The sequence below is a fragment of the Neoarius graeffei genome, chromosome 26 (assembly GCF_027579695.1).
Source record: "Neoarius graeffei isolate fNeoGra1 chromosome 26, fNeoGra1.pri, whole genome shotgun sequence".
NCBI classification, from domain to species: Eukaryota; Metazoa; Chordata; class Actinopteri; order Siluriformes; family Ariidae; genus Neoarius; species Neoarius graeffei.
In genome coordinates this window covers 24,398,313-24,424,808 of record NC_083594.1, presented here as the reverse complement: position 1 = coordinate 24,424,808, position 26,496 = coordinate 24,398,313, and the positions used below count along the sequence as shown (strand labels likewise).

General features: G+C 43.1%; 1 protein-coding gene across 6 annotated transcripts in view; it reads right to left on the bottom strand.

The window, feature by feature from the left end:
- stab1 (stabilin 1) overlaps positions 1 to 26,496 on the bottom strand; it is a 403,938-nt gene that overhangs the window by 276,706 nt on the left and 100,736 nt on the right. For all 6 annotated transcript variants that reach the window (XR_009651684.1, XM_060910924.1, XM_060910926.1 and 3 more), the window contains 2 exons: positions 4,299 to 4,394; positions 2,380 to 2,475 (listed from right to left, as the gene is read on the bottom strand). Coding sequence is in view for 5 of the 6 variants with exons in the window: in XM_060910924.1 (XP_060766907.1) it covers positions 2,380 to 2,475; positions 4,299 to 4,394 (192 nt within the window). In the remaining variant the exon portion in view is untranslated. The remainder of the gene's footprint in view (positions 1 to 2,379; positions 2,476 to 4,298; positions 4,395 to 26,496) is intronic.

Below are 26,496 nucleotides of genomic sequence, written 5' to 3'. Positions count from 1 at the left end.
TTCAGAGCACAGGACGGATGTTGGTGAGGGCTCCCACTTGTCACGAGTGCGCCTGACTTGCTTCACCCACTTCGCATGCAGCTCGGGATCTCTGGGAAACTTGAATAAACTTACCCCATCCTTGTGGGTTTTGGAGCAAAAGCCGGCAACACAACGCGAAGGCATAATAACTATATATATATAATAATGTATAATAATGTATAATAAAAATACTAATAATGATAAACTGAACACCTGTCGCATCAACAACAAACTAGTAAGTTAGGAGGAAGGTTCTTTCGCTGACGTCATATAGCTCCTCCTCCTCCGTCTCCTGGGTGCTGCAGCCCCGTCAAATTTGCCCAAATAGCCGCGTTTTTTATCATAACTTGTAAAATAGGCGCCTTCGTGAATTAATATATGGATCATCGGGAATTACTTTTTATGTTATAAAACATCGCCAAAGATGTCAAAAACGTGTCATCAGCACTTGAAGCAGTACCTCGTGGCGAGCAAGGGCCTCACGTTGGCTTGCAAGTGTTTGTCCATGAGTATCCATGGTAGCTCCAAAGTGTGTTAAAGAAGCCATAATTCCCTGAAGGTTAGCCGGGTAGACCGTTGAAGACGCCTCTGCTGAGTCGGTCATGACGGAGTCTTTCTGTTAGGGTTTTGCTGGGAATCGAACCCGGGTCGCTGGTGTAGTGATCCAGCAAACCCCCACTAGGCCACCAGGGGAATGACTCAAGGGCAGAGGCGTGAGGCGAAAGTAGAGTATCAAAAAAAAAAACAGTTTATTTACACTATATACAATCCAGGGCAAAAAAACAAAAAGTATAATCCAACGCTGAGAAGACAAAGGGAAAAAATAAAAAATCCAACAATTCAAAGTCCAAAAAAAAAGAAAAGGCAAAATGCAAAACGCTCAGAAGATCCAAAAGTACAAAGTCCAAAGAAAGCAAAAAATATTTAAAAAAAAACACAAGGGCACAGGCAAGGTACATGGGACAGAGGAACTAGCACTAGACAGCATAGCATAAAGACTCCGTGACTAGGGAGTATATATACACAAAATAAATTGAACACAGGTGAAAATAATGAAAGACTAAACAGGCAATCAACACAAACACAAAACACAGGAACAGTGGCGGCCTCTAGAGGCCAAAACAAACATGACATGAAAAGGAAATAACAGCGGCCTCTAGAGGCCAAAACAGTCCCAGTCCTAACACATCGACCTGATTTCTGACGTCTTTTGTGACAGCACAATGTCCATACGAACGATGTCTGTGTACCACCACAGGGAATCCGATCATAAGTGCAAGGCAACATATCTCATAAACACTTGACCACCGTACAATGAAATTTGTATCTTTTTACATAAGATAGATGGGTTTTTATCCAGCACTTTATTTTTATTTTGCTTTTTAAAAAATAACATGGGATTATTTACTAACACATTTTAGGGAAAATATTCATGACAGTTTCATATAAAACTAGTTAAAACAGTTTTATTAGTCCAATAGCTTGTTGGATAATTCATAGTTGCAACCAGACATACTGTTGGACATATCAAGTTTGAAATATGAAGATTGCAACTCTAATCCTTGGAGCTCATATGTTTCATTCAGTTGAGGAGTATGTTTTTCAGTAGTTTTTTTTTTTTCCTCAAAGGGTTTTTTCCTACTGGTTTTTTCATAGTGGGCAAAGTATCTTTGCACTGTATGCTTTTTCACTGGAATGATTTCTTACTCTGCACACTCATGGAAACATAATTAATGTGTTGTTCAATAGCAATTATGAGCATCTTTCCTTAGTTTTAGATAATCTAAAAGTACCGCAAATCGATATCAATTAGCTCTTATGTCCAATAATATTCAGTCGTAACTATATAGTAATAATGTTAAGTGTGAAAGTGCTGGTTCACTGCTGTCCACGAGGTACCCAGCAGTCACACCATAATAAATGTCGTAGTGTTGTTTCTGGTGCATGGCATGCGGTGTCAAAGAAAGTAATAAATATCTATTCATAACTGTGATGCATATCTCATTATTGATATCACCGTCACAAGACAATGCAGCAATGTATTGACGTGAACTACACGACACTGCACAATTTGATGGTTTGTATGCTATAATATTATTATTCTATTCAAGTTAATTTTGTGCCCTTGCAAATATTTTGCTTAAACACTCAGCAGAGGCTCTACTTTTAGGCAGTGTACATTACACTTTCACAAATATCCAGTTTGTAGTGAAGTTTTATATATATATATATATATATATATATATATATATATATATATATATATATATATAAACTGTCAACTGCTAACCTTACACACAAAGTCAGGTATTTAACTTGTATTAAATACTGATTCATTATTCTGACCAAGACACTTACCATCAGTATATTCCCATAGCATGTGACGCCATCTCCTTCATAATCTTGTAGGCAAGTACACTTGTGTATGCTGCTTCTATTAAATGAACATTCTGCCTGTTGTTCAAAAAAATATATATTTAAATATTTAAACAGCCATGAAAAAAATTAAGACCTCTTAATTTTATATATTCATTTTATTTTAATTTTATATATACTTAATTTTCTCCATAATCGGTTACCTAAAGTATTCTAAGTATTTAGTAAGTCAGCCATGTAAAGCAGAATTGTTATTCAAACTTTAATGCAATTTGTAAATAAAAATATTTTTTATAAAGAAGTACAAAATACCCATGAGTCCATGAAATAATTAACTATAATTAATAATTAATATAATTATAATTAATTTTTTGTAATTAATTTTTTATTATAATTAATAATTAATTCGTAACTCATGTGCCTCACCATTCTCCAAACAAGTCATTAAACAGTGCAGTCTGAGGCATGATCAGGCTCAAATAATTACAAAATACCCATGATGCACCTAGTTTGTAGAGACTAGAGTATTCACACATGGGTACATACATAGGGTGACCAGACGTCCCGGTTTTACCGGGACAGTCCCGATTTGGGGTTGTGTGTCCCGAGTCCCGACAAAAGTCTGTCGGGACATGGATATGTCCCGGTTTTCGCCACTCGCGACATTTGCGACTGAGCAGCGTGGGAATCATTAGCGGAGAAATGTCTGCATTTACTATTTTGATGAATTGACAGGAATCGCAAACTTTCTTGGTTACTGCCCCCTGGCCCTGTGGCATGGGTGTTTATTTAGCCACATTATTCCAGACAACAGAGCGTGTTGCCATGCAACAATAAAATAAACATTAACTGGCGCGAATGTTCTTTGTCTAGCAGCTAGCAGCAGTAATGCCGCAGCAATTATGCCGAAAAGAAAACGTACCTTTTCCAAAGATTTACAGGGCACCTACCCCTTCCTCCGAGAGGTGCAGAACAATGCGTACGAAGCCTACTGCACACACTGTAAGTGTTCCTTCTCCGTAGCCCACGGTGGTAACGCCGATATACAGGATCACATTAAAACTGGAAAAGAGTCACTCTTCTTGTAAATATACGTAGGCTAATGCATTTTGTTTAGGGTGGGTGGATTGACAGTCACCTTAGCTTTATTCCTGTGTTTTGTTCTTGTACTGAGTTGGGTAGCCTATGTTGCAAATGATATGCGCTCCTGTGGGGGCTTTCCTCGGGCTGTCGCCCCTCTCCTCCTTTATTGCTGTTTTGTTTGAGTGTATATTCTCAAATCACTTGTCTCTTTTTTGTTTCTGTTTAACATACCATTCTGACAGTTTGGCCATATTGCTGTGTTGAACAGCTTGTTGCACCTTCCATTCAAGTGTTCACTTTTGTACACATCTTCTTGCTTTATTCATTCAGTTGTGGGGAATGGTTAGTAAGGTTGATTCTGACCTAGGCTATGTTGAGGTCACATATCTACTTTTTAAGTTCATGCTATAGTGCATACAATTTTAGAGATATAGCCTACATGTGCATATGCATTCTTCTTGGTGTTCTCACAAACAGATGAAATAAATCAGTTTAAATTTGGCCTATGGACATAGCCTGGCCTATTCTCAGCCATTACAAAATCTGTTGTCTGACCATAATTTAACTGATCTGTATACCACTATGCTACTAGATAACAAAATTCCTGTTTGTTTTATTTCATGTGAGATGTTGATAAATGTGAGCTTCAAAAAAAATAAGAGCACCTCTCTGAGTGTCACGTTTACATAAAAAAAGGTGTGCGTGCATGAGCATGGTCGCGCGCAAAAGTGTCCCGGTTTCAGACTAGGAAAATCTGGTCACCCTATACATACATCCTGTATCTGTCTCAGTAGGGAAGTGTATTATTAAATACAAACCATTTCATGGCAGCCTCCATTGTCTGTCAGGCAGGGGTTAACGATCTGGCACATGATGCCATCTCCCATGAATCCCTTCTTACAGGCACATTCACTCTGAAGAAATAACAAGCAAAATGCAGCTGCTAATCCAGTAAAGTACACAGTCTATATATAGAGTTTATCCAGTGTGTATGATTTTATTTATATATATATATATATATATATATATATATATATATATACACACACACACACACACACACACACAGTATATATATATATATATATATATATATATATATATATATATATACAGTTACTGTTAGTTACTATGCGTGTGTAATATATATATATATATATATATATATATATATATATATATATATATATATATATTCACACAGAGTAACTAACAGTAACTTACAGACAAGGAGAGGAAGACCTGTACAGACTAGCTAGGCAGAGAAACAGGGAAGCAAGGGATGTACAGCAGGTAAGAGTAATGAAAGATATAAATGGAAATGTGCTGACAAACAAAGAGAGTGTACCATATTAAGAAGGTGGAAAGAGTACTTTGAGGATTTATTAAATGAGGAGAATCCAAGAGAGAAAAGGCCAGATTCGTTGGAGACAGCAAATCAGGAAGCAGAGTTGGTTAGTAAGGATGAGGTGAGGGCAGCCATGAAAAGAATGAAGACTGGGAAAGCAGTCAGACCAGATGGTATCCCGATTGAGGCTTGGAGATGTTTGGGTGAGACGGCTGTGGAGTTCCTAACGAGATTGTTTAATAAGATCTTAGAGAATGAGAAAATGCCGAATGAATGGAGAAAGAGTGGCTAGTCCCAATATACAAGGATAAGGGAGATGTGCAAAGCTGCAGTAATTACAGAGGGATAAAATTGATGAGCCACACCATGAAGATATGGGAAAGGGTATTGGAGGCAAGATTGAGAAGAGAGGTAGCAATCTGTGAACAACAGTACGGGTTTATGCCAAAGAAGAGCACGTCGGATGCAATTTTTGCTTTAAGAATGTTAATGGAGAAGTACAGGGAAGGCCAGAGAAAGCTACATTGTGTGTTTGTAGACCTGGAGAAGGCATACGATAGAGTGCCGAGAGATGAGTATTGTATGACTTGACTTAGACTTTGACTTTTTTTGACTCCGACTTTCTTTATTGTCATTCAGATTTGCATCAGAACGAGATTTGGCTCAGTGCATACCTGTCAACCCTCCCGTTTTTCCTGGGAAATCCCTTATTTTTACTTATTTCCCACTGTCTTCCCGTTTTTTTATTTTCCCGAAAATATCCCGTATTTTGACATTATATAAAAGTCCCGTATTTTCACCATATAAAAAAGTCGGTAGGTCTAGAATTCATGACGCGCCTCTGACAGGAGTTTACAGCAGGAAGTCGGGCCATGAATTCACGTCCCCGCCCGCTCAGGCATCAGTAATTACATAACTACGTCCAGAGGCAAGGCTGAACAAGTGATTAGGTCCAGTGTTGCCAGATTGGGCGGTTTCCCGCCCAAGTTGGGCGGTTTCAAGTGCATTTTGGCGGGTTTTGAACATATTTTGGGCTGGAAAACGTCAGCAGTATCTGGCAACACTGATTAGGTCTGAGGTGAAGATGGCGATGCTAATAGCTAAGAAAAACATTAGCCTCTCTTTCTTTGATGATTTCAAGAAGTGCGTGGCTGGAATGTTCCCAGACTCTTCCCTCGCAAAGAAATTTTCCATGGGGAAAACGAAAGCCTCCCAAATAATCAAAGGTAAGCTACACATGTTTACATTAAGTATGTCCTGGCTAAGACCTCATAAATAGCCTAGTGTAAACTAATTGGTGTATTAACTGTTTTATCCACTCATTGTCTATTTTATTTTCTATCTGAAACTTACCCATTTTAAATCACTCTTGGTTTAATATTTTATATTACTCTTTATCTATCTATCTATCTATCTATCTATCTATCTATCTATCTATCTATCTATCTATCTATCTATCTATCTATCTATCTATCGTTCCGAGGCCATGACTATGGTAAAACCATAATAAATTGCAATGGAATTGAATTTGACTGGTTATATAATGACCTTTCTTATTTTAACATAAGATATGTATTTTAGCCCTTAATTTGGGAAATAACTGGTACCACTGAAAGCAAATAAAAATAAATGTATAGTTTATTCACAAATGCACTCTATAAACCATAAGCATATTGAGTTTGGGTCTTGGCTATCACCAACATGCACCAGAGTACAGGAAATCACAAATACTAAATAGAAAATTGCCCCCCATTCAACTACACACCCACTTTTGGTGAAGGGTATGACTTTCCAAAATTTTCCCTTATTTTGAGTTAAAAATCTGAGAAATATCCCTTTTTTTCAAACCTCAAAGTTGACAGGTATGGCTCAGTGTAGTGCAGAACGAAACAGCAGCAAGTATATTACCTATATAAGAAAACTGTGTATAAAATCCTATATACAATATTGCCTAGGTGGTGTGTGTGTGTGTGTGTGTGGGGGGGGGGGGGGGGGGGGGGGTTAATTCGGTTCAACAGTCTTGTGGCATGTGGGAAAAAGCTGTTGTAAAACCTGTTCTACTCCAGAGGCTGCATAGCCTCTTTCCAGAAACCAGCAGCAAGAAAGTGTGGAGTGAATAAGTATATTAGAGTGATGCAAGACATGTATGAGAACAGTGAAACAGCAGTGAGGCGTGCAGTTGGAATGACTGAATGGTTCAAGGTGAAGGTGGGACTTCATCAAGGATCTGCTTTGAGTCCTTTCTTGTTTGCCATAGTGATGGATAGTTTGACGGACGAAGTGAGGCAAGAGTCACTATGGAACATGATGTTTGCGGATGATATTGTGATATGTGGTGAAAGTAGAAAGGAGGTTGAGCTGGGTTTGGAGAGATGGAGGTATGCATTAGAATGAAGAGGAATGAAGGTGAGTAGTAGCAAAACAAAATACATGTGCATCAATGAGAATGGGGATGAGAGTGTAGTGAAGATGCAAGGAGCAGACATCAAGAAAGTTGGTGAATTCAAGTACCTGGGGTCAACTGTGCAGGAAAATGGCGCCTGCGATAGTGAGGTGAGAAAGAGAGTGCAGGCAGGGTGGAGCAGCTGGAGAAGGATTTTGGGAGTCATTTGTGATGGGAAAGTCCCAGCAAAAGTGAAAGGTAAGATGTATAAGACAGTAGTGAGACCAGCTGTGATGTATGGATTGGAGACCGTACCCTTAACAAAGGGACAGGAGGCAAAGTTGGAGGTGGCGGAGTTGAGGATGTTATGGTTTGTGATGGGAGTGACAAGGTTGGACAGGATAAGGAACGAGCACATCAGAGGGACAGCACATGTGGAGAGCTTGGGAATTAAGCTAAGAGAGATGAGACTCAGATGGTATGGGCACATCCTGAGAAGAGATGCAGAGCATGATGGAAGGAGAATGTTGAGGATGGAGCTGCCAGGCACATGAAAATGAGGAAGGCCAAAGAGGAGATACATGGATGTGGTGAGATATGAAAGTGGCAGGTGTGGTAGAGAAGGATGCAGAAGACAAAGAGCAATGGAGATGAAAGAGCCGCTGTGGCGACCCCTAATCGGAAGCAGCCAAAAGAAGAAGATATATAGACACACATATACAAATAATACAAATGTGTATTTTAGCTGAGTTTAGAAGTATTCAATTGTGTTGCTGACATGTTACCGAGCTTTTATTCCCTTAGATTAGATTAGATAAAACTTTATTGATCCCTTTGGGCGGGTTCCCTCAGGGAAATTAAGATTCCAGCAGCATCATTCCAGATAAACAGAGAAAATAAATAGAGAAAACTTCTAGATAAATTAAAATAAACTAAGTATTTACATATACAAATATATAAAAAGAATAAGATATGGGGAAGAGAGGAAGGGAGGAGGGGGGAAGGTGGGAGAAGGGGGGTGGCTGTAGGAGAGATATTGCACTTTATATTGCACATTGTCCGGTATTGCTTATTGTCAGGCTAGGCTACTGCTCCTTCCCATCCTCTGTCCTCCTGTTACCCCTCCTCCCCCCAGAGAGGAGTTGTACAGTCTGATGGCATGAGGGACAAAGGAGTTTTTGAGTCTGTTCGTCCTGCACCTGGGAAGGAGCATTCTGTCACTGAACGGGCTCCTCTGGTTGCTGATGACGGTGTGCAGAGGGTGACTGGCATCATCCATGATGTTCAGTAGTTTGTCCATAGACCTCTTCTCTGCCACGGTCACCAGAGAGTCCAGCTTCATGCTGACCACAGAGCCGGCCCACCTGATCAGTTTGTCCAGCCTGGATGTGTCCTTCTTGGATGTGCTGCCCCCCCAGCACACCACGGTGTAAAACAGGACACTGGCGACCACAGACTCCGAGTTGTAGCAGAAGTCCGCGGTATACAGGGTGAAGAGAAGAGGGGCCAGCACCGTGCCCTGGGGTGCTCCGGTGCTGCTAATCACAGTGTCAGACGTGATGTCCTTTTGCCTGCCATTCTGGGGTAGGTTTCCCAATAATGTTGCCATTTAGGGCTAAAGAGAGAGTTGAAAGACTCTCTTCAGCAACAAACGTTATCATTTAAACCAGCCCACGTCCCCCCCACCCTCTCCCTCACTGCAGCCATCTCTCCTTCTTCCCTCAACACACCTCCCCCCAGTCATCACAGCAGCCCCCTCCTCCCCCACCTCAACACAGACTCCTCTATGCATTACTGCAGACCAGGTCAGAAGTCAACTGAGGAAGCTTCACCCCAGGAAAGCAGCAGGCCCGGACAAGGTGTGTCCCCGACTACTGAAGACCTGTGCTACTGAACTGGGTGAACCACTCCAACGCATCTTCAACCTTAGCCTGTAGCTGGGGAGAGTGCCCACCCTCTGGAAGACATCATGTATCATTCCAGTTCCCAAAAAGAATCGGACCAGCGAGCTGAACGACTTCTGACCGGTGGCACTCACTTCACATCTGATGAAGACGTTGGAGCAGCTCTTCCTCAGCCTCCTCAGACCCCAGGTACAACATGCTCAGAACTGTCTGCAGTTTGCGTACCGGGCAGGTGTTGGTGTGGAAGACGCCATCCTCTACCTGCTACACTGAGCCCACTCGCATCTGGATAAGGGAAATGGCACAGTGAGGATCCTCTTCTTGGACTTCTTGAGTGCCTTCAACACCATCCAGCCCCTACTGCTTCAGGACAAACCGAACAGGATGCGAGTGGACCCCTGCCTGGTCACCTGGATCTCCAGCTACCTCACTGACAGGTCACAGTACATCAGGCTGAAGGACATCACGTCTGACACTGTGATTAGCAGCACCGGAGCACCCCAGGGCACGGTGCTGGCCCCTCTTCTCTTCACCCTGTACACCACGGACTTCTGCTACAACTTGGAGCTGTGTCACATTCAGAAGTTTGCCGATGACACAGCCATCGTTGGGTGTATCAGTGACAACAGAGAGGAGGAGTATAGGAGCCTGGTGAGGGACTTTGCTGTGTGGTGCAACAGGAACCATCTGCAGCTCAACACCTCGAAGACCAAGGAGCTGGTCATTGACTTTGAGAGGTCCAGACCAAGGTCACGGCCAGTTTTGATCGAGAGAGTCGAGGTGGAGGCTGTGGATTCCTACAAGTACCTCGGGCTGTGGCTGGACAGCAAGCTGGACGGGACTTGCAACACCAAACACTTATACAGGAAGGGACAGAGCAGGCTATACTTCCTTAGGAGGCTGCGGTCCTTTAACATCTGCAGGAAACTCCTGTGGATGTTTTATCAGTCTGTGGCCGCCAGTGTCCTGTTTTACACCATGGTGTGCTGGGGGGGGGGAACACATCCAAGAAGGACACATCCAGGCTGGACAAACTGATCAGGCGGGCTGACTCTGTGGTTGGCATGAAGCTGGACTCTCTGGTGATGGTGGCAGAGAAGAGGTCTATGGACAAACTATTGAACATCATGGATGATGCCAGTCACCCTCTGCACACTGTCACTTGTTTGGTTTCCTGATCCCTGATTTCCTGTTTCTCATCTTTGATTCTGCCAAGTCTACGATATCCTGTTTGTGCCTCGCTCGACCTATTGCCTGTTTCACTGTTTAGCCCAAGAGCATTAGCTCAAAATTGAGTCCAACCCGGAACAAATTAGTAACAAGCTGAATTTTTCAGAATATGTTCAGAATACCCTTAGGAATAACATACTAAAAGTCCCCGGGAATCCACCTTGTGCTCTCTGAGAAATTCAAGATGGCGTCCAAAATGGCCACCGATTGGAGATTTTTCAATATCTCAGGGATAAAACATAATATAAATGCAATTAAAATGTTAAATTATATGTCCTCACATACAAGCAATGCAAATTCACCATTGTCACACTGTTAAAATTAAAATTAACCAAGATTACAAGGTCATTAATGTGTAAATTACATGGAATTTGATGGTTGACATGATTGACAGATTAGCTTAATAGGCTACCTACATACATGAACATAATGTAAGACAACAATTAGACATCAATTTCCTTAATATTTAGTGCATCGTTAAGCTTTGATAAAATATTAAAGGGAAATTAAATTTGAGAACTCTATCTTCTAAAACTACAATGGCAAGCTGTTTCAGTACACTTCAACATTCCGGCGACTTTCATGACAAAAAGGTCTGCCTCAATAAAAGCTCTTGCTTATAAACAATGAGTAGACTTAAACACTTCTCAGTGCCTCAGTTGTAATGCTTGGACCTTTGTTGTACCATCAATGAAGTAGGGAATTTATTCAAGCTTGTTTAAGGGTGGAAAAAAATTCATCTTTGAGTTTCTAGCGCCAGTCTTTACTACTAGCAATGCCAGTGTGTTCGGACAAAAAAATGACTACCTAAACTCAGCATGACCTTTTAAAAATGACTGAACTCAGCATGACCTTTTAACATGCCATTTTTCATTTTACACCACCAATTTACTTTAATTAATATTAATGAAAATAAGTGCTCCAACCCCTAGTAATTGTGTTTGTTGTTTTGTGAACAGAATAGGATGATACGGAGTGAACGAGTAACCAATGGATCCACACTCTATAATCGGTAGTGTACATTAAATAGCACATGTATAGATTTACAATTATAAGTCTGTAATTATTAGTCCTAAACATTAAGAACTGAAGCCATTTCAAAAACATATGAGATATCTTCATGATACCATAACGATTATTTTGTCATAACAGTCATTGTTATTTCTTCTTGGATGTGAATTTATGGGCCAGGGCGTTTCAAGATTGATACTTGATTCAAGGATCGGACTGGATGAAACCTACACACATTCATAGTACTGTGCACATTCATAAATGTGAACTGGTGAAGTGCCAAAAATATGACAATCTAACCAGACATGGCAAGCGAACACATTATACACAAATATACTGTTATAATAATGTGTACATGGTTATTATATAATGTTAATACACAATATAATTAATACACACATGTTGGAATTTACTCTCCTACCCTACAAAACATATATTCTGACCTTTTAATTGCATTAATATTTTGTTTTGGGCCTGAGATATGGGCAGATCTCCATTTGGCAGCCATTTTGGACACCATCTTGAATTTCTCAGAGAGCACAAGGGGGATTTCCGGGGACTTTTAGTATGTTATTCCTAAAGGTATTCTGAACATATTCTGAAATTTTCAGCTTGTTACTAATTTGTTCCGGGTATAACCCTATTACTCCTGGGCTAGTTTTACAATTTTGCCTGCCATTCTGGGGTAGGTTTCCTAATAATGTTGCCGTTTAGGGGTAAAGAGAGAGTTGAGAGACTCTCTTCAGCAACGAACGTTGTCTCTGTACGCGATTTTCTCAAACTCATTCATCAGAAGGAGTCTTAATAGCAACATTACGAAGAGCTTCTTTGCAATGTGCGTCCTCAATATAGGCATTAGTAGTTGCTAAATCCAGTTGAGGAGGTGAAATGGCGTTCGTTTTTTACCAAAAAACAACGAAATATAAAGTGTTTAAAATGTGTTAAAATATTGTGTTGTCATTAAGCATGACATATAATGTGGTAATTAATAATTGAAACTATTTTACATTTTTGGGCAATTTATTTTATTCCAAACGTGTTTTTTTTAATTAAATGAATAAACATTCAAATGAAATAATGACCAAATAATAAACTAAACTAAGTAAATGTGTTCCCTATGCCCACTCATTTCACTGTTACTCAAACATACAGTCAGGATTATTTCAACTGTTATACACAATGCTAAATTGGTAATGTTCTCCTGTATACAGTGGTGCTTGAAAATTTGTGAACCCTTTAGAATTTTTCTATATTTCTGCATAAATATGACCTAAAACATCAGATTTTCACACAAGTCCTACAAGTAGATAAAGAGAACCCAGTTAAACAAATGAGACAAAAAATATTACACTTGGTCATTTATTTATTGAGGAAAATGATCCAATATTACATATCTGTAAGTGGCAAAAGTATGTGAACCTTTGCTTTCAGTATTTGGTGTGACCCCCCTACTGCAAGGACGCGTTATCCTAATGGGCTTCATGGGCAGCTGCCCAGGGCCTCGGCCACTAGGGGGCCTCGGAGGTAGTGAGATCGGAAAATATGAAATGATATTTTGATCATATTGATAACATTTTTGATGCATTTCGCCACCCGTGAGGAAGCCCACCTTGTCCCGTCGCATAAATCACCCGTCTTTGTCAATATGATCACTGTCCACCATGTCTTCACACGCTACGCCAGTTTGAGTTCAATGATTTAATTAATGACTTTGCTTTCCAGAAAAGTAGGAAAGTGCCCTTGTAAGTTGACCCATGGCTGTCAAACTGAATGCGCAAAGCTGTGTGCCACTGCTGTTTGGGACATTACGTGTGTGAAAGGATGAAATGTTTCACATAGCCTAACATTTTGAGATTTATTTCTGAGAAGCAAGATATTTTTCTTTCTTTGTTATCGCTCTTTGTTTTCACAAGTTAAAAGTCGCCTGGATTCCAAAATGAAAACGAACGGTTATATACCAAATGAATGTTCTTGTTCTGAATACTAAAGAAACTGTTGTAGGCCTAGGTTATGTTCTTGACATGTTGTTCATTGACTCACTCATTCAAAGGCTTCTTGAGGCTGAACTTTAGTTAACCAGACTTGTTAACCGTGATGTCTGATGGATTTTTTTCACCATACAATTGCCTATTTCACCATTGCTTTTTCTCGATTAAATAGGTGTTGATGGATATAAAGTTTTATCGTTCAATAGTATTTCTTTTTTTTGTAATTTAAATTTTTATTGAAGTTTTCCTTTTTCAATTCAAAATTGTACACGAAAACAATAAAGTAAAAAAAAAAAAAAAAACACACACAACAAAAGGGAACCGGGGAGATATTTAAAAACAAACCTTCACATTCTGAGGAGGAAAGAAAAAAAAAAAGACAATAGTACAAAAACAAGAAACAAAAACTTTAAAGAAAATCTGGTCTCTTGCGTAGCACAAAGTATAGCCAAATCATCCAATCATCATTAAACTTGTCTTGTTGGTTTCTCATTGCGTAGGTAATCCTTTCCATTTTATACACATCGTACACCACATCTAGCCATTCATCCACACTTGGTGGGTCTCTTTGAAGCCATTTTCTAGTTATGGCCTTTTTAGCCGCCACCAGTAATACCCTCAGCAAATATTTCAACGTTCTCCCACAGTCAAGTTCCTCAAGATCGCATAAATACATGGTTCTAAAGTCCAGGTTAATGTCCATGCGTAGTGCCTCCTCCAGGCAACCATGAACCCCCTCCCAGAAGGGGGCCATGGAGGGACAGTCCCAAAAAATGTGGTAATGATCGGCTCTATCACAGCCACAATGCCTCCAGCAGTCCGTTTGTGTTGAGAAACTAGCTTTCTGGGCCGGTGTACAAAAGAATCTGATAATATTTTTCCAGCTATAGAATCTCCACTGGGGGGAACTTGTTGTTTTCCATTGATAAGAACATATCTTCTCCCATTCCTCCTGTGTTAATACTAATGCCGCTTTTCCACTACAAACGCGGCTGAGCCGTGCCGTGCTGAGTTGGGCTGAGTCGAGCTGAGCGGGGCTGTTGGAGTTGCATTTCGACTACAACCGCGCTGAACCGTGCTGGCTGGAAGTGGGTGGACACATTGGGTGGAGTTAGCGAAAGTGGGTGGACGTCACGTGATGTCGTTAAGCAGCGCAAACAGTGACATCAGTGAGCTTTTAAGCGGTAGTCTCACGACCCGAATAGTAAACAATAAATATGGAGGACATGGAGTCGTTAGTGTTGCTGGTCTTGGTTCTGTGGCTTGTTGTCACCGACAACGCGAACAGATGCTGGCAAGAGCGTATAGATGAGGCGAGGCGCATAAGGCTTCAGAAATTCTCGTAATTCTTCTCCTTCCGGGTTTGCGATGTTTACAGATCCCAGCGTGCTCGCGGGGCGTGTGTGGGCATGTGAGGACACTCCTCCTCACCAATCAGTGCACAGGGGAGTGTCTGCTCACGCCCCCAGCCTCACTCGGCTCGCTTTGGCTCGCTTCAGCCCCACTCCAAAACGGTGCGAGTTTTAGGGGCTAAGCAGGGCTGAAGCGAGCTGAGTCGTGCTGTTTTTTGGTAGTCGAAACGTGAGCCGTGTCGGGCTGAAGTGAGCTGAAGCGAGCTGAAGTGAGCTGAAAAAGGGTAGTGGAAAAGGGCCATAAGTTGGTCTCCTTTTCCCATCTCAGCTTAACCTTCATTGTATTGTTTCTCGTCATGGATACAATGGAATCATACAGTCTGGAGATAATCTTTTTGCATTTGAGACCTTTTACTGCTTCCAGGAATATATCTATAATTTTGTTGCCTGGCTCTTCCTCTTTTTTAGGAAATTTTTTGCAAATATAATCCCTTATCTGCAAGTATCTAAAAAGGTCCTGATTTTCTAGCCCAAATTTATCTTTCAAATGCTGAAAGCTATACACCTGTCCTTGGTCGTTGACCAGAGAGCTATATGTTGTAAGGCCTTTGTTAGTCCAAACATGGAATTGCTTGTCATAGACACTAGGTGTAAAGCCCAAGTCATATGCAAACCATTTAAGAATACCCATCTTTTGTCTCATGTTGTGTTTTTTGGTTGCATTATTCCATATCTCCAGTGAGCAAGTGATCCAAGGATTTTCTACATCCGTAATTTGGTTAACAAGAGAACAATCCCCTATGAGCATACTGAGAGGGTATTTCCTACTCATGGAGCATTCAATATCTTTCCATCTTGACTCATAGCTAGGGTTACTCCAACCTACCAGAAATCTAAGTTGGGCAGCCTCGTAATAATCGCACAAACTAGGGAGGGCAAGTCCTCCCTTGTCTTTAGGTAGCTGGAGCGTTTTGTATCTCACTCTGGGTTTTCTCCCTGCCCAGACAAATCTTGCTAGAAGTTTATCCCATTCTGTGAAGTAATGGTTGGGTTTATCAATAGGTATAGATTGGAATATATACAGAAATCGTGGCAGTATGTTCATTTTGATTATATCTATGCGAGAATAGATATTTAGATAGGGAATCCGGCTCCAACGATTTATGTCTTCTATAATGACTGCCCTGAGTGGGCCATAATTAGAGTCTTGTAGTTTAGATAGGTCTGAGGGTATAGTGATACCAAGATATTTGATGGACTCCTTGTCCCAGTCTAGTTGGTATCTTGAGCGGAGGGAGAGAGGAGGCACATAATGGAACTTTAGCACTTGGGTTTTCTGTGTATTTATCTTGTAACCTGAGAAGGACCCATATTCTTCTAAGATTGACATTAGACTTGGTAAAGAATTTGTGGGATCGGTAAGGTAAATAAGGACATCGTCAGCAAAAAGGGCCAACTTCTGTTCCTTTGAGCCCAATTGGACACCTGTGATGGAGTTATTCTGTCTTATCCATTGTGCCAAGGGCTCTATAAATATGGCAAACAGTAGGGGGCTCAATGGGCAACCCTGCCTAGTGGATCTCTCCAGATGAAAGGTATCACTAAGTTCCCCATTGATTTTAAGTCTGGCACTGGGTTTGGTATAGAGGGCCTCTAGTGTCTGGATTAATTGGGAGTTAAAACCAAATTTGTTCATGACTGCAAAGAGAAATTTCCAACGAACAGAGTCGAAAGCCTTCCGGGCATCTATGCTAATGAGCATGGCAGCCATTTTATTTTGATTTATGTGTCTAATAACTTGCAGTGAACGTCTTATGTTATCATGGGTCTGGCGTGTCATCACAAAGCCTGTTTGGTCTAGATTTATTACACTTGGCAGAATTTTCTCGAGTCTCTTGGCAATAATAGAAGCAAATAATTTATAATCGATATTGAGTACACTAATTGGTCTGTAATTAGAACAGTTGAGTTTATCCCTCCCTGCCTTAGGTATTACAGAAATGATGGCCTCCGTCCAGGATGGAGGAATTTCACCCCTCTCCATAACCCAATTAAACGTCTTTAATAAGATGGGTATCAAAGGTTCTTTAAGGTTCTTATACCATTCTGATGTGAATCCATCAGCGCCTGGAGACTTATTAGCCTTTAGTCTAGTGATGGCTGATGTGAGTTCCTCTATTGAGATAGGTAGCTTCAGAATTGAGTTTTGATCTTCTGACACAGTTGGTAACTCCAGTAGTTGGAGCATAGAATTCAGACTGTTGTCATTGTCAACTTGGGGATGAGAATATAATTTTGCATAATAATCTTTGAAGCAGCTTCTAATTTCTCTTGAGTCTTGTAAAATGAGTTTTGTTTTTGGGTCCCTAATTTTAAAAATGGAAGATTCTGCCTCGTTTTTTAAGTTTGTAAGCCAGTAGTTTGGCATACTTGCCACCACCTTCGTAGTATTCTTGTTTAGTGAACATTAATTTCTTTTGTATCTCTAATTCAGTTATATTGTTTATTTAATTCCTAATCTTTTTTATCTCTCCTTCAGTGGCGGATTTCTGGGTGAGTTTGTGATCTAACTCCAGCTTTTTTAATTTTATTTGGAGATCGTTAAGGTGCTTGTTCCTTTCTCTCATTAGAGCTGCGGCAACAGCAATTGCCCTACCCCTCATTACTGCTTTACAGGCATCCCAAAGTATTGGAGGAGAAACTGTATCATTATCATTATCTTTTAAATAGTTTCTAATATCATTGGTGAATTGTTCAATTGTGAATTTATTTAATATAGAGGAGTTAAGTTTCCATGTTCTCTGAGTACCTCGATGGGCCCCCAACAGTAACATATATACTGGACAGTGGTCAGAGAGATCCATAGTTCCAATATGACAGCTATTCACCTCACTAGAGTCTCTCCCAAACACAAAAAAATAGTCAATTCTAGAGTAAGACGAATGGGAAGATGAGTAGTGGGTATAGTCTCTGACTGTGGGGTTGTGAAATCTCCACACGTCTATCAGCCCCACCTCTGAGGTGATGTCAAGAAACTTTTTATTTAACCTCCTAGATTGAGAGTTTCGCATGCTAGAGGAATCAAGTGTTGGATTTAATGTGATGTTAAAATCGCCCCCACAAATCAAGGTTCCCTGAGTTTCCATCACTGCCTTATCTATTATTTGTTGGTAGAAGTGTAATCTTGAGCCTGGTGGAATGTAAACATTGTATAAAGTAAAGAGAAATCCATTTACTTTGCCCTTAATCAGAATAAACCTCCCTTCTTTATCTTTGAGCGCTGATAAATGCTCATATACCACTGAGCCCGAAATAAGTATAGACACCCCCCTGTTATGTTTTGAGCCGTTAGATGCTGAATAGACATGCTTAAAACCATACCTTTTGAGTTTTAGATGTTCTGTGTCAGACATATGGGTTTCCTGCAGAAAAGCTATGTCAATGCCGTCTTTTTTAAGTTTTGAGAGAATTTTAGAGCGTTTAACAGGACTGAGAAGGCCATTGACATTAAAGGAAATGACCTTAACCATAACTGGATTTTCTAATATATTCTATTGTATATTGGCTAAAAAGGGCACCATGACCAGATTCTAGAAATATTATGTTTCCTCCTATGAAAATATTCACCTCCCCTATCATCTCTCATCTCATTATCTCTAGCCGCTTTATCCTTCTACAGGGTCGCAGGCAAGCTGGAGCCTATCCCAGCTGACTATGGGCGAAAGGCGGGGTACACCCTGGACAAGTCGCCAGGTCATCACAGGGCTGACACATAGACACAGACAACCATTCACACTCACATTCACACCTACGGTCAATTTAGAGTCACCGGTTAACCTAACCTGCATGTCTTTGGACTGTGGGGGAAACCGGAGCACCCGGAGGAAACCCACGCGGACACGGGGACAACATGCGAACCCAGGACCTTCTTGCTGTGAGGCAACAGCGCTAACCACTACACCACCGTGCCGCCCCTCCCCTATCAACATGACAAAACAAAAAGAAGACAACAAACATGAAAGAACATTGCTACAAAACTGCAACCAAAAAGAGACTTCCACTAGTGAGGGAAAAAGTAAACTCCCTCTTTCTCCTGCTGGAAGGAAAGGAGAGATAAACCCAAGTGGGGATGGGGCTCCCTTCAGTGGTAAAAACCCACCAATGTCCAGCAAAGTCCAAGGTTTCCTCACTGCTCTGACTGGATTATCATCCATACTAAAAACTTATTTTGAGGCACATGTTTTAGATTTAACTTTGTAAATAATATTTTAAATAATTTTTAGATACCCCTCCTAGAACTGCCACCTTATTGTGGTGGAGGGGTTTGTGTGCTTGAATGATCCTAGGAGCTATGTTGTCGGGGGCATTATGCCCCTGTTAGGGTTTCCCAAGGCAGACAGGTCCTAGGTGACAGGCCAGACCAAGAGCAGTTCACCAAAAAACCCCTATGGAGAAAAAATCCAGGACCGTGACGTCGCCCGGTAGGACGCAGCCGGGGCCCCACCCTGGAGCCAGGCCCGGGGTTGGGGCTCGTATGCGAGCGCTTGGTGGTCGGGCCTTTGCCCATGGGGCCCGGCCGGGCTCAGCCCGAAGAGGCGACGTGGGCCCGACCTCCTGTGGGTTCACCACCCACAGAGGTAGCAGTAGGGGTTTGGTGCAGTGTGGATTGGGTGGCAGTCGAAGGCAGGGGCCTCGACGACCTGACCCCCGGACACAGCGGCTGGCTGTTGGGACATGGAATGTCACTTCGCTGGGGGGGAAGGAGCCTGAGCTTGTGCGGGAGGTTGAGAGGTACCGGCTAGAGATAGTCGGGCTCACCTCCACGCACAGCTTGGGCTCTGGAACCCAGCTCCTCGAGAGGGGCTGGACTTTCCACTTCTCTGGAGTCGCCCATGGTGAGCGGCGGCGGGCTGGTGTGGGCTTCCTTATAGCTCCCCAGCTCAGCCGCCATGTGTTGGAGTTTACCCCAGTGAATGAGAGGGTCGCCTCTCTGCGCCTTCGGATTGGGGAGAGGGCTCTTGCTGTTGTTTGTGCCTACGGGCCAAATAGCAGTATAGAGTATCCGGCCTTCTTGGAGTCCCTGGGAGAGGTACTGAGGGGTGCTCAGACTGGGGACTCCATTGTGCTACTGGGGGACTTCAATGCTCACGTGGGCGATGACAGTGACACCTGGAGGGGCGTGGTTGGGAGGAACGGCCTCCCCGATCTGAACCCGAGTGGTGTTTTGTTATTGGACTTCTGTGCTAGTCACAGTTTGTCCATAACGAACACCATGTTCGAGCATAGGGGTGTCCATAAGTGCACGTGGCACCAGGACACCTTAGGTCGGAGGTCGATGATCGACTTTGTAGTCGTGTCATCTGATCTCCGACCCTATGTCTTGGACACTCGGGTGAAGAGAGGGGCTGAGTTGTCAACTGATCACCACCTGGTGGTGAGTTGGATCCGCTGGCGGAGGAGGAAGCTGGACAGACCTGGCAGGCCCAAACGTATGGTGAGGGTCTGCTGGGAACGTCTGGCCGAGCACTCTGTTGGGGAGGTCTTTAACTCCCACCTCCGGGAGAGCTTTTCCCAGCTTCCGAGGGAGGCGGGGGACATTGAGTCTGAGTGGACCATGTTCTCTACCTCCATTGTGGACGCAGCTGTTCGGAGCTGTGGCCGCAAGGTCTCCGGTGCCTGTCGTGGCGGCAATCCCCGAACCCGGTGGTGGACACCGGAAGTAAGGGATGCCGTCAAGCTGAAGAAGGAGTCCTATCGGGCCATGTTGACCTCCGGGACTCCTGAGGCAGCCGACGGGTATCGGCAGGCCAGGCGTGCTGCAGCTCGGGCAGTTGCGGAGGCAAAAACTCGGAACTGGGAGGAGTTCGGGGAGGCCATGGAGAAGGACTATCGGTCGGCCTCGAAGAAATTCTGGCAAACCGTCCGGCGCCTCAGGAGGGGGAAGCAGTACTCTGCCAACACTGTTTACAGTGCGGGTGGGGAGCTGTTGACCTCGACTGGGGACATTGTCGGGCGGTGGAAGGAATACTTTGAGGATCTCCTCAATCCCACCGTCATGTCTTCCACTGAGGAGACTGAGGCTGATGACTCAGAGGTGGACTCGTCCATTACCCAAGCCGAAGTCACTGAGGTGGTTTGCAAGCTCCTCGGTGGCAAGGCACCGGGGGTGGATGAGATCCGCCCTGAGTATCTCAAGTCTCTGGATGTTGTGGGGCTGTCTTGGTTGACACGCCTCTGCAACATCGCGTGGCGGTCGGGGACAGTGCCTCTGGAGTGGCAGACTGGGGTGGTGGTCCCTCTTTTTAAGAAAGGGGACCGGAGAGTGTGCTCCAATTATAGGGGAATCACACTTCTCAGCCTCCCAGGGAAAGTTTACTCCAGGGTACTGGAGAGGAGAATTCGACCGATAGTCGAACCTCGGATCCAGGAGGAACAATGCGGTTTTCGTCCTGGTCGCGGAACACTGGACCAGCTCTATACCCTTCATAGGGTGCTCGAGGGTTCATGGGAGTTTGCCCAACCAGTCCACATGTGCTTTGTGGATCTGGAGAAGGCATTCGACCGTGTCCCCCGTGGTATTCTGTGGGGGGTGCTTCGGGAGTATGGGGTTCGGGGCTCTTTGCTAAGGGCTGTCCGGTCCCTGTACGAACGGAGCAGGAGTCTGGTTCGCATTGCCGGCAGTAAGTCAGACCTGTTCCCAGTGCATGTTGGACTCCGTCAGGGCTGCCCTTTGTCACCGGTTCTGTTCATAATTTTTATGGACAGAATTTCTAGGCGCAGCCAGGGGCCGGAAGGAATCCTGTTTGGGAACCACAGGATTTCATCTCTGCTTTTTGCGGATGATGTTGTCCTGTTGGCTTCTTCAAACCAGGACCTTCAGCATGCACTGGGGCGGTTTGCAGTCGAGTGTGAAGCGGCTGGGATGAGAATCAGCACCTCCAAGTCCGAGGCCATGGTTCTCGACCGGAAAAGGGTGGCTTGCCCTCTCCAGGTTGGTGGAGAAGTCCTGCCTCAAGTGGAGGAGTTTAAGTATCTCGGGATCTTGTTCACGAGTGACGGAAGGATGGAGCGTGAGATCGACAGGCGGATCGGTGCAGCCTCCGCAGTGATGCGGTCGCTTTACCGGTCCGTCGTGGTGAAGAAGGAGCTGAGCCAAAAGGCGAAGCTCTCAATTTACCGGTCGATCTACGTTCCGACTCTCACCTATGGTCATGAGCTTTGGGTAATGACAGAAAGAACAAGATCGCGGATACAAGCGGCTGAAATGAGTTTCCTTCGCAGGGTGGCTGGGCGCTCCCTTAGAGATAGGGTGAGAAGCACAGTCACTCGGGAGGAGCTCGGAGTAGAGCCGCTGCTCCTCCACATCGAGAGGAACCAGCTGAGGTGGCTCGGGCATCTTTTTCGGATGCCTCCTGGACGCCTCCCTGGGGAGGTGTTCCAGGCATGTCCCCCCGGGAGGAGGCCCCGGGGAAGACCCAGGACACGCTGGAGGGACTATGTCTCTCGGCTGGCCTGGGAACGCCTCGGTGTTCTTCCCGAGGAGCTGGCCGAGGTGTCTGGGGAAAGGGAAGTTTGGGCTTCCATGCTTAGACTGCTGCCTCCGCGACCCGGTCCTGGATAAGCGGAAGAAGACGAGACGAGACGAGATAATTTTTAGATACTCCAAGGAAAGAAAGGGGAAAACATGAAGGGAGGAAAAGGGGGCAGGTAACCACAAACCAGAATAATGAGGGCTAAACCCTTCAGATGCTCGTTTGTCCTCCTAGTCTGATATTCGTCGATATCTCTGTAGTTTCTCCCTCACTGTCGCCGCGGCGTCACTGCCAGCCCGTCGCCATCCTGAGCTGTCGATCAGCCTCGTCAGGCGCGCGCCTGGATCCTCCTCGGCTGGCACCGACACCGCGATGCCTCTCGTTTTCAGTGCTATCGCTGCCTCCCGCGCGCTGCCGTAGACCTCTACTCCAGTGTCCCAGAAAACACGCATCTTGGTGTGTGGCATTCGAAAGCGGATACCTTTAACCTTGAGAGCTTTCTTCACCTCTTTGTAGGCTTTGCGTTTCTCAACATCCTCCTGTGGATAATCGTGGTCAAAAAAGACTCGAGTGCCCTCAATAGAAACCTTCTTCTTCCAGGCCAACGACAGCACTTGTTCCTTCACTCTAAACTGCTGAAAGCAAGCGACTATGGAACGTGGGGGGTTTCCTTCGATGGGTTTTTGAATCGCTGCCCTGTGAGCTCGCTGAATTTGGAGAGGCTCGTTCTCTGGCCACTCTAAGTTGGTCATCAGGATGTTTTCCAAATATTCGATCATCGACCCACCTTCCGAGTCCTCCGGTACGCCATAGATCCAAATGTTGCATCTTCGAAACCTACGTTCCAGATCTGTAGCTTTGTCACGCAGGCGGATCCTGTCAGCTAGAAGCAGGCGTATAGCTTCGCTAGCTGCCATGTGGAATTCCTCAACCTGAGTCACGCGTCCTTGAAGCTCTGAAATGTCCTTACAAAACGACTGGAGAGTTGAATTAAGCGCCCTGATTTCCGTCTTTAACTCAAATTTCAGCTCGGAGAGCATACACCACATCATTTCTCTTATTTCGGCCATCGTGACCTGACCGGTCTCTCCGTGTGAGGTGTGCTCGGCTCCGCCATCACTTGCTGTTTGGTCCGCGGGTGATCCTGCCGCTCCTCGAGTACCCTTCGGCTTTCCCATTTTTCTGCCTCCTAACTCAAAGTTTCCCACTTGTGTTTCGCACTTTCACGTCTAAATAAACTTAAATTCTAACCGCGGGAAAGCTTCACAAACCAAGTCAAGCCGAGAGCTGTCTTTACTCGCTGCCACTTTCCATGACCGGAAACCGGAAGTCCAATAGTATTTCTAATTGTGCCACTGTCATTATTTAAGTTTCTGTGTCTAGTTAGACAGGCATGTCTGAGGGGGTGAATTTGCTGAGTGCAGTTGACAACAGGTGGGGGTGGGGCCTCAGGGGTGTGTCTGCCCAGGGCCTCGGCAAGGGTTAACGCAGCCCTGCCCTTGTGCAGCAATAACTGCAACTAAACATTTCCAGTAACTGTTGATCAGTCCTGCACACCAGCTTGGAGGAATTTTAGCCCATTCCTCCATACAGAACAGCTTCAACTCTGGGATGTTGGTGGGTTTCCTCACATGAACTGCTCGCTTCAGGTCCTTTCACAACATTTTGATTGGAGGGCTTTGACTTGGCCATTCCAAAACATTAACTTTATTCTTCTTTAACCATTCTTTGGTAGAATGACTTGTGGGGAGGGTAACAATGGTCTTGAATTTCCTTCATTTGTACACAATCTGTCTGACTGTGGATTGGTGGAGTCCAAACTCTTTAGAGATGGTTTTGTAATCTTTTTCAGCCTGATGAGCATCAACAATGCTTTTTCTGAGGTCCTCAGAAATCTCCTTTGTTTCGTGCCATGATACACTTCCACAAACATGTGTTGTGAAGATCAGACTTTGATAGATCCCTGTTCTTTAAATAAAACAGGGTGCCCACTCACACCTGATTGTCATCCCATTGATTGAAAACACCTGACTCTAATTTCACCTTCAAATTAACTGCCAATCCTAGAGGTTCACATACTTTTGCCACTCACAGATATGTAATATTGGATCATTTTCCTCAATAAATAAATGACTGAGTATAATATTTTTGTCTCATTTGTTTAACTGGGTTCTCTTTATCTACTTTTAGGACTTGTGTGAAAATCTGATGATGTTTTAGGTCATATTTATGCAGAAATACTGTACAGAAAATTCTAAAGGGTTCACAGACTTTCAAGCACCACTGTATGTGCGTGTGCACGGACAGAGAGAGAGAGAGAGAGAGAGAGAGAGAGAGGTTTTAATCTGTGTGTATCTAAGGAGGTTGAATTATATATAAGATAAAACTTTATTAATCCCGAGGGAAATTCTTATGCCAGAAGTCGTTCCATAACAATACAGAAGTTAAAATACAACAATACAAACTGGAGGGGAGGGAGAAAAAGTACATAATATAATAATTGTGCAAGAAATAAATGCCTAAAAAACAGTGCCTAATAGAACAATAGCAATACTGTAAGTGATATAAGGGGAACAGAAAAGGCAAAAACCAGTGCCTCAATGGTGAGCATTCTAACAGTAGAAATAAGGCAAGTTATGTAAGAAACTAACCTAATGGTGAAAGTAAATATTGCACATATGTGGGGGAATATTTATTCATTCATGCATTCATTCTCAACCTCCTTAGGTACACACAGATCAAAACCTCTCACGCACACACAATATGAAGAAATTTGTCTCATTTATGACACTAAATGAGATAATCACTCGCCTTATGGAGTTAAATTTGATTAACATGTAGCGATATCAATGTGACATTCCGATATCCGTGATTCCATAACATATTGAAATATATTCATAATGTTTTTGGTATATTTATTTAATAATTTACTTGATGTACTTGCACTGTACAAGAAAAATAATTGAACACCGCCAGCAGATTCAGCACCAGTTTCCCCCGTTGACTGTGAGAGTCCCTCAGAAGTGCATGCGCAGTCTGTGTATTCAGCTGTGAGCGAGTCGCTCTTTGTTTTGAAAGAGTGATCCGGGGCTCTCATAAATTCAAAACAAACTAAAGGACTACTTGGGCTACAGTGTTGTTTGGGAAAACCACGTTAGCTTGATGACAGATCTTTGGAGGTAATCAAAGACACTCATGGCCTTAAAAGGCTTTCAGGAAACCCACCCCTGGATTGTTTACCTGTTTTCACTTGTATTAATAAACACACCTTCTGCACTTACATCCGTCTCCCAACCATCTCTGACAGAATACTTCGTTCTCCCTGACAAAGAGAATGCACATTCACCTGTTCCTACATCATGTTCAGGAACAAACTAATGTTAATGGCGCTAAAACGGCCACCGTCAAATGGTGTGGTTAGAGTCTTGTTCTCGGACTTGACTCGGATCAATAGTGGACTCCACTCAAATTTTTTTTAATGACTTGGACTTGGCTCGGACTTGAACACTGGGGATTCAAGACTGAACTTGGACTCAAGATTTTGTGACTCGACTACCACACTAGAGTTGAGTTTAATATTGCAAAAGTAAGAGATATTTAAAATATGACAATTTAATATGAGATATTATTATATATGAGGGTAAGTCAAAAAGTTCTAAGACAGATGTTATAATTTCAAAAGGAATACAAAGAAGGATTACTTTGGAATCCAATTCTCCAGTGGAAACATCGATTGCAGAAGTTTTTAGACTTAAATGGAAGATATGCAGAGAAATAGCTTTGTTATTTTCATAAATAAAGATTTTTTTTTCAATTTGTCTTAGAACTTTTTGACTTACCCTTGTATACTTTGAATAAAGAGATCATTAGATAAGAATATAATAATTTTAAATAGAATGATTATTTAAAATACTTTAAAATAAAGTAAAGGCCTTTCATGTGTACTTTAAAAACAAGTTAAGAAGATTAGAATATAAAAAACATATATAATTTTAATGTAATACTTCCATCCATCCATCCATCCATCCATCCATCCATCCATCCATCGATCATCGACATCACTTATTCGTCAGGGTCACGGGAGAAAGCTAGAAGGGATAGCCCTCAATCGCAGGACTAACAGATAGATGAACAACAAGTCACACTCACATTCACACCTATCCACAGGAAGGTTTGCAATGGGGCATGTGTGTGCGAGGCAGGAGTTTCTCAGTGAGTCTTGATCAGCATATTTGAAAATGAGAGCAGTTTCACAGACTCCCACTCAA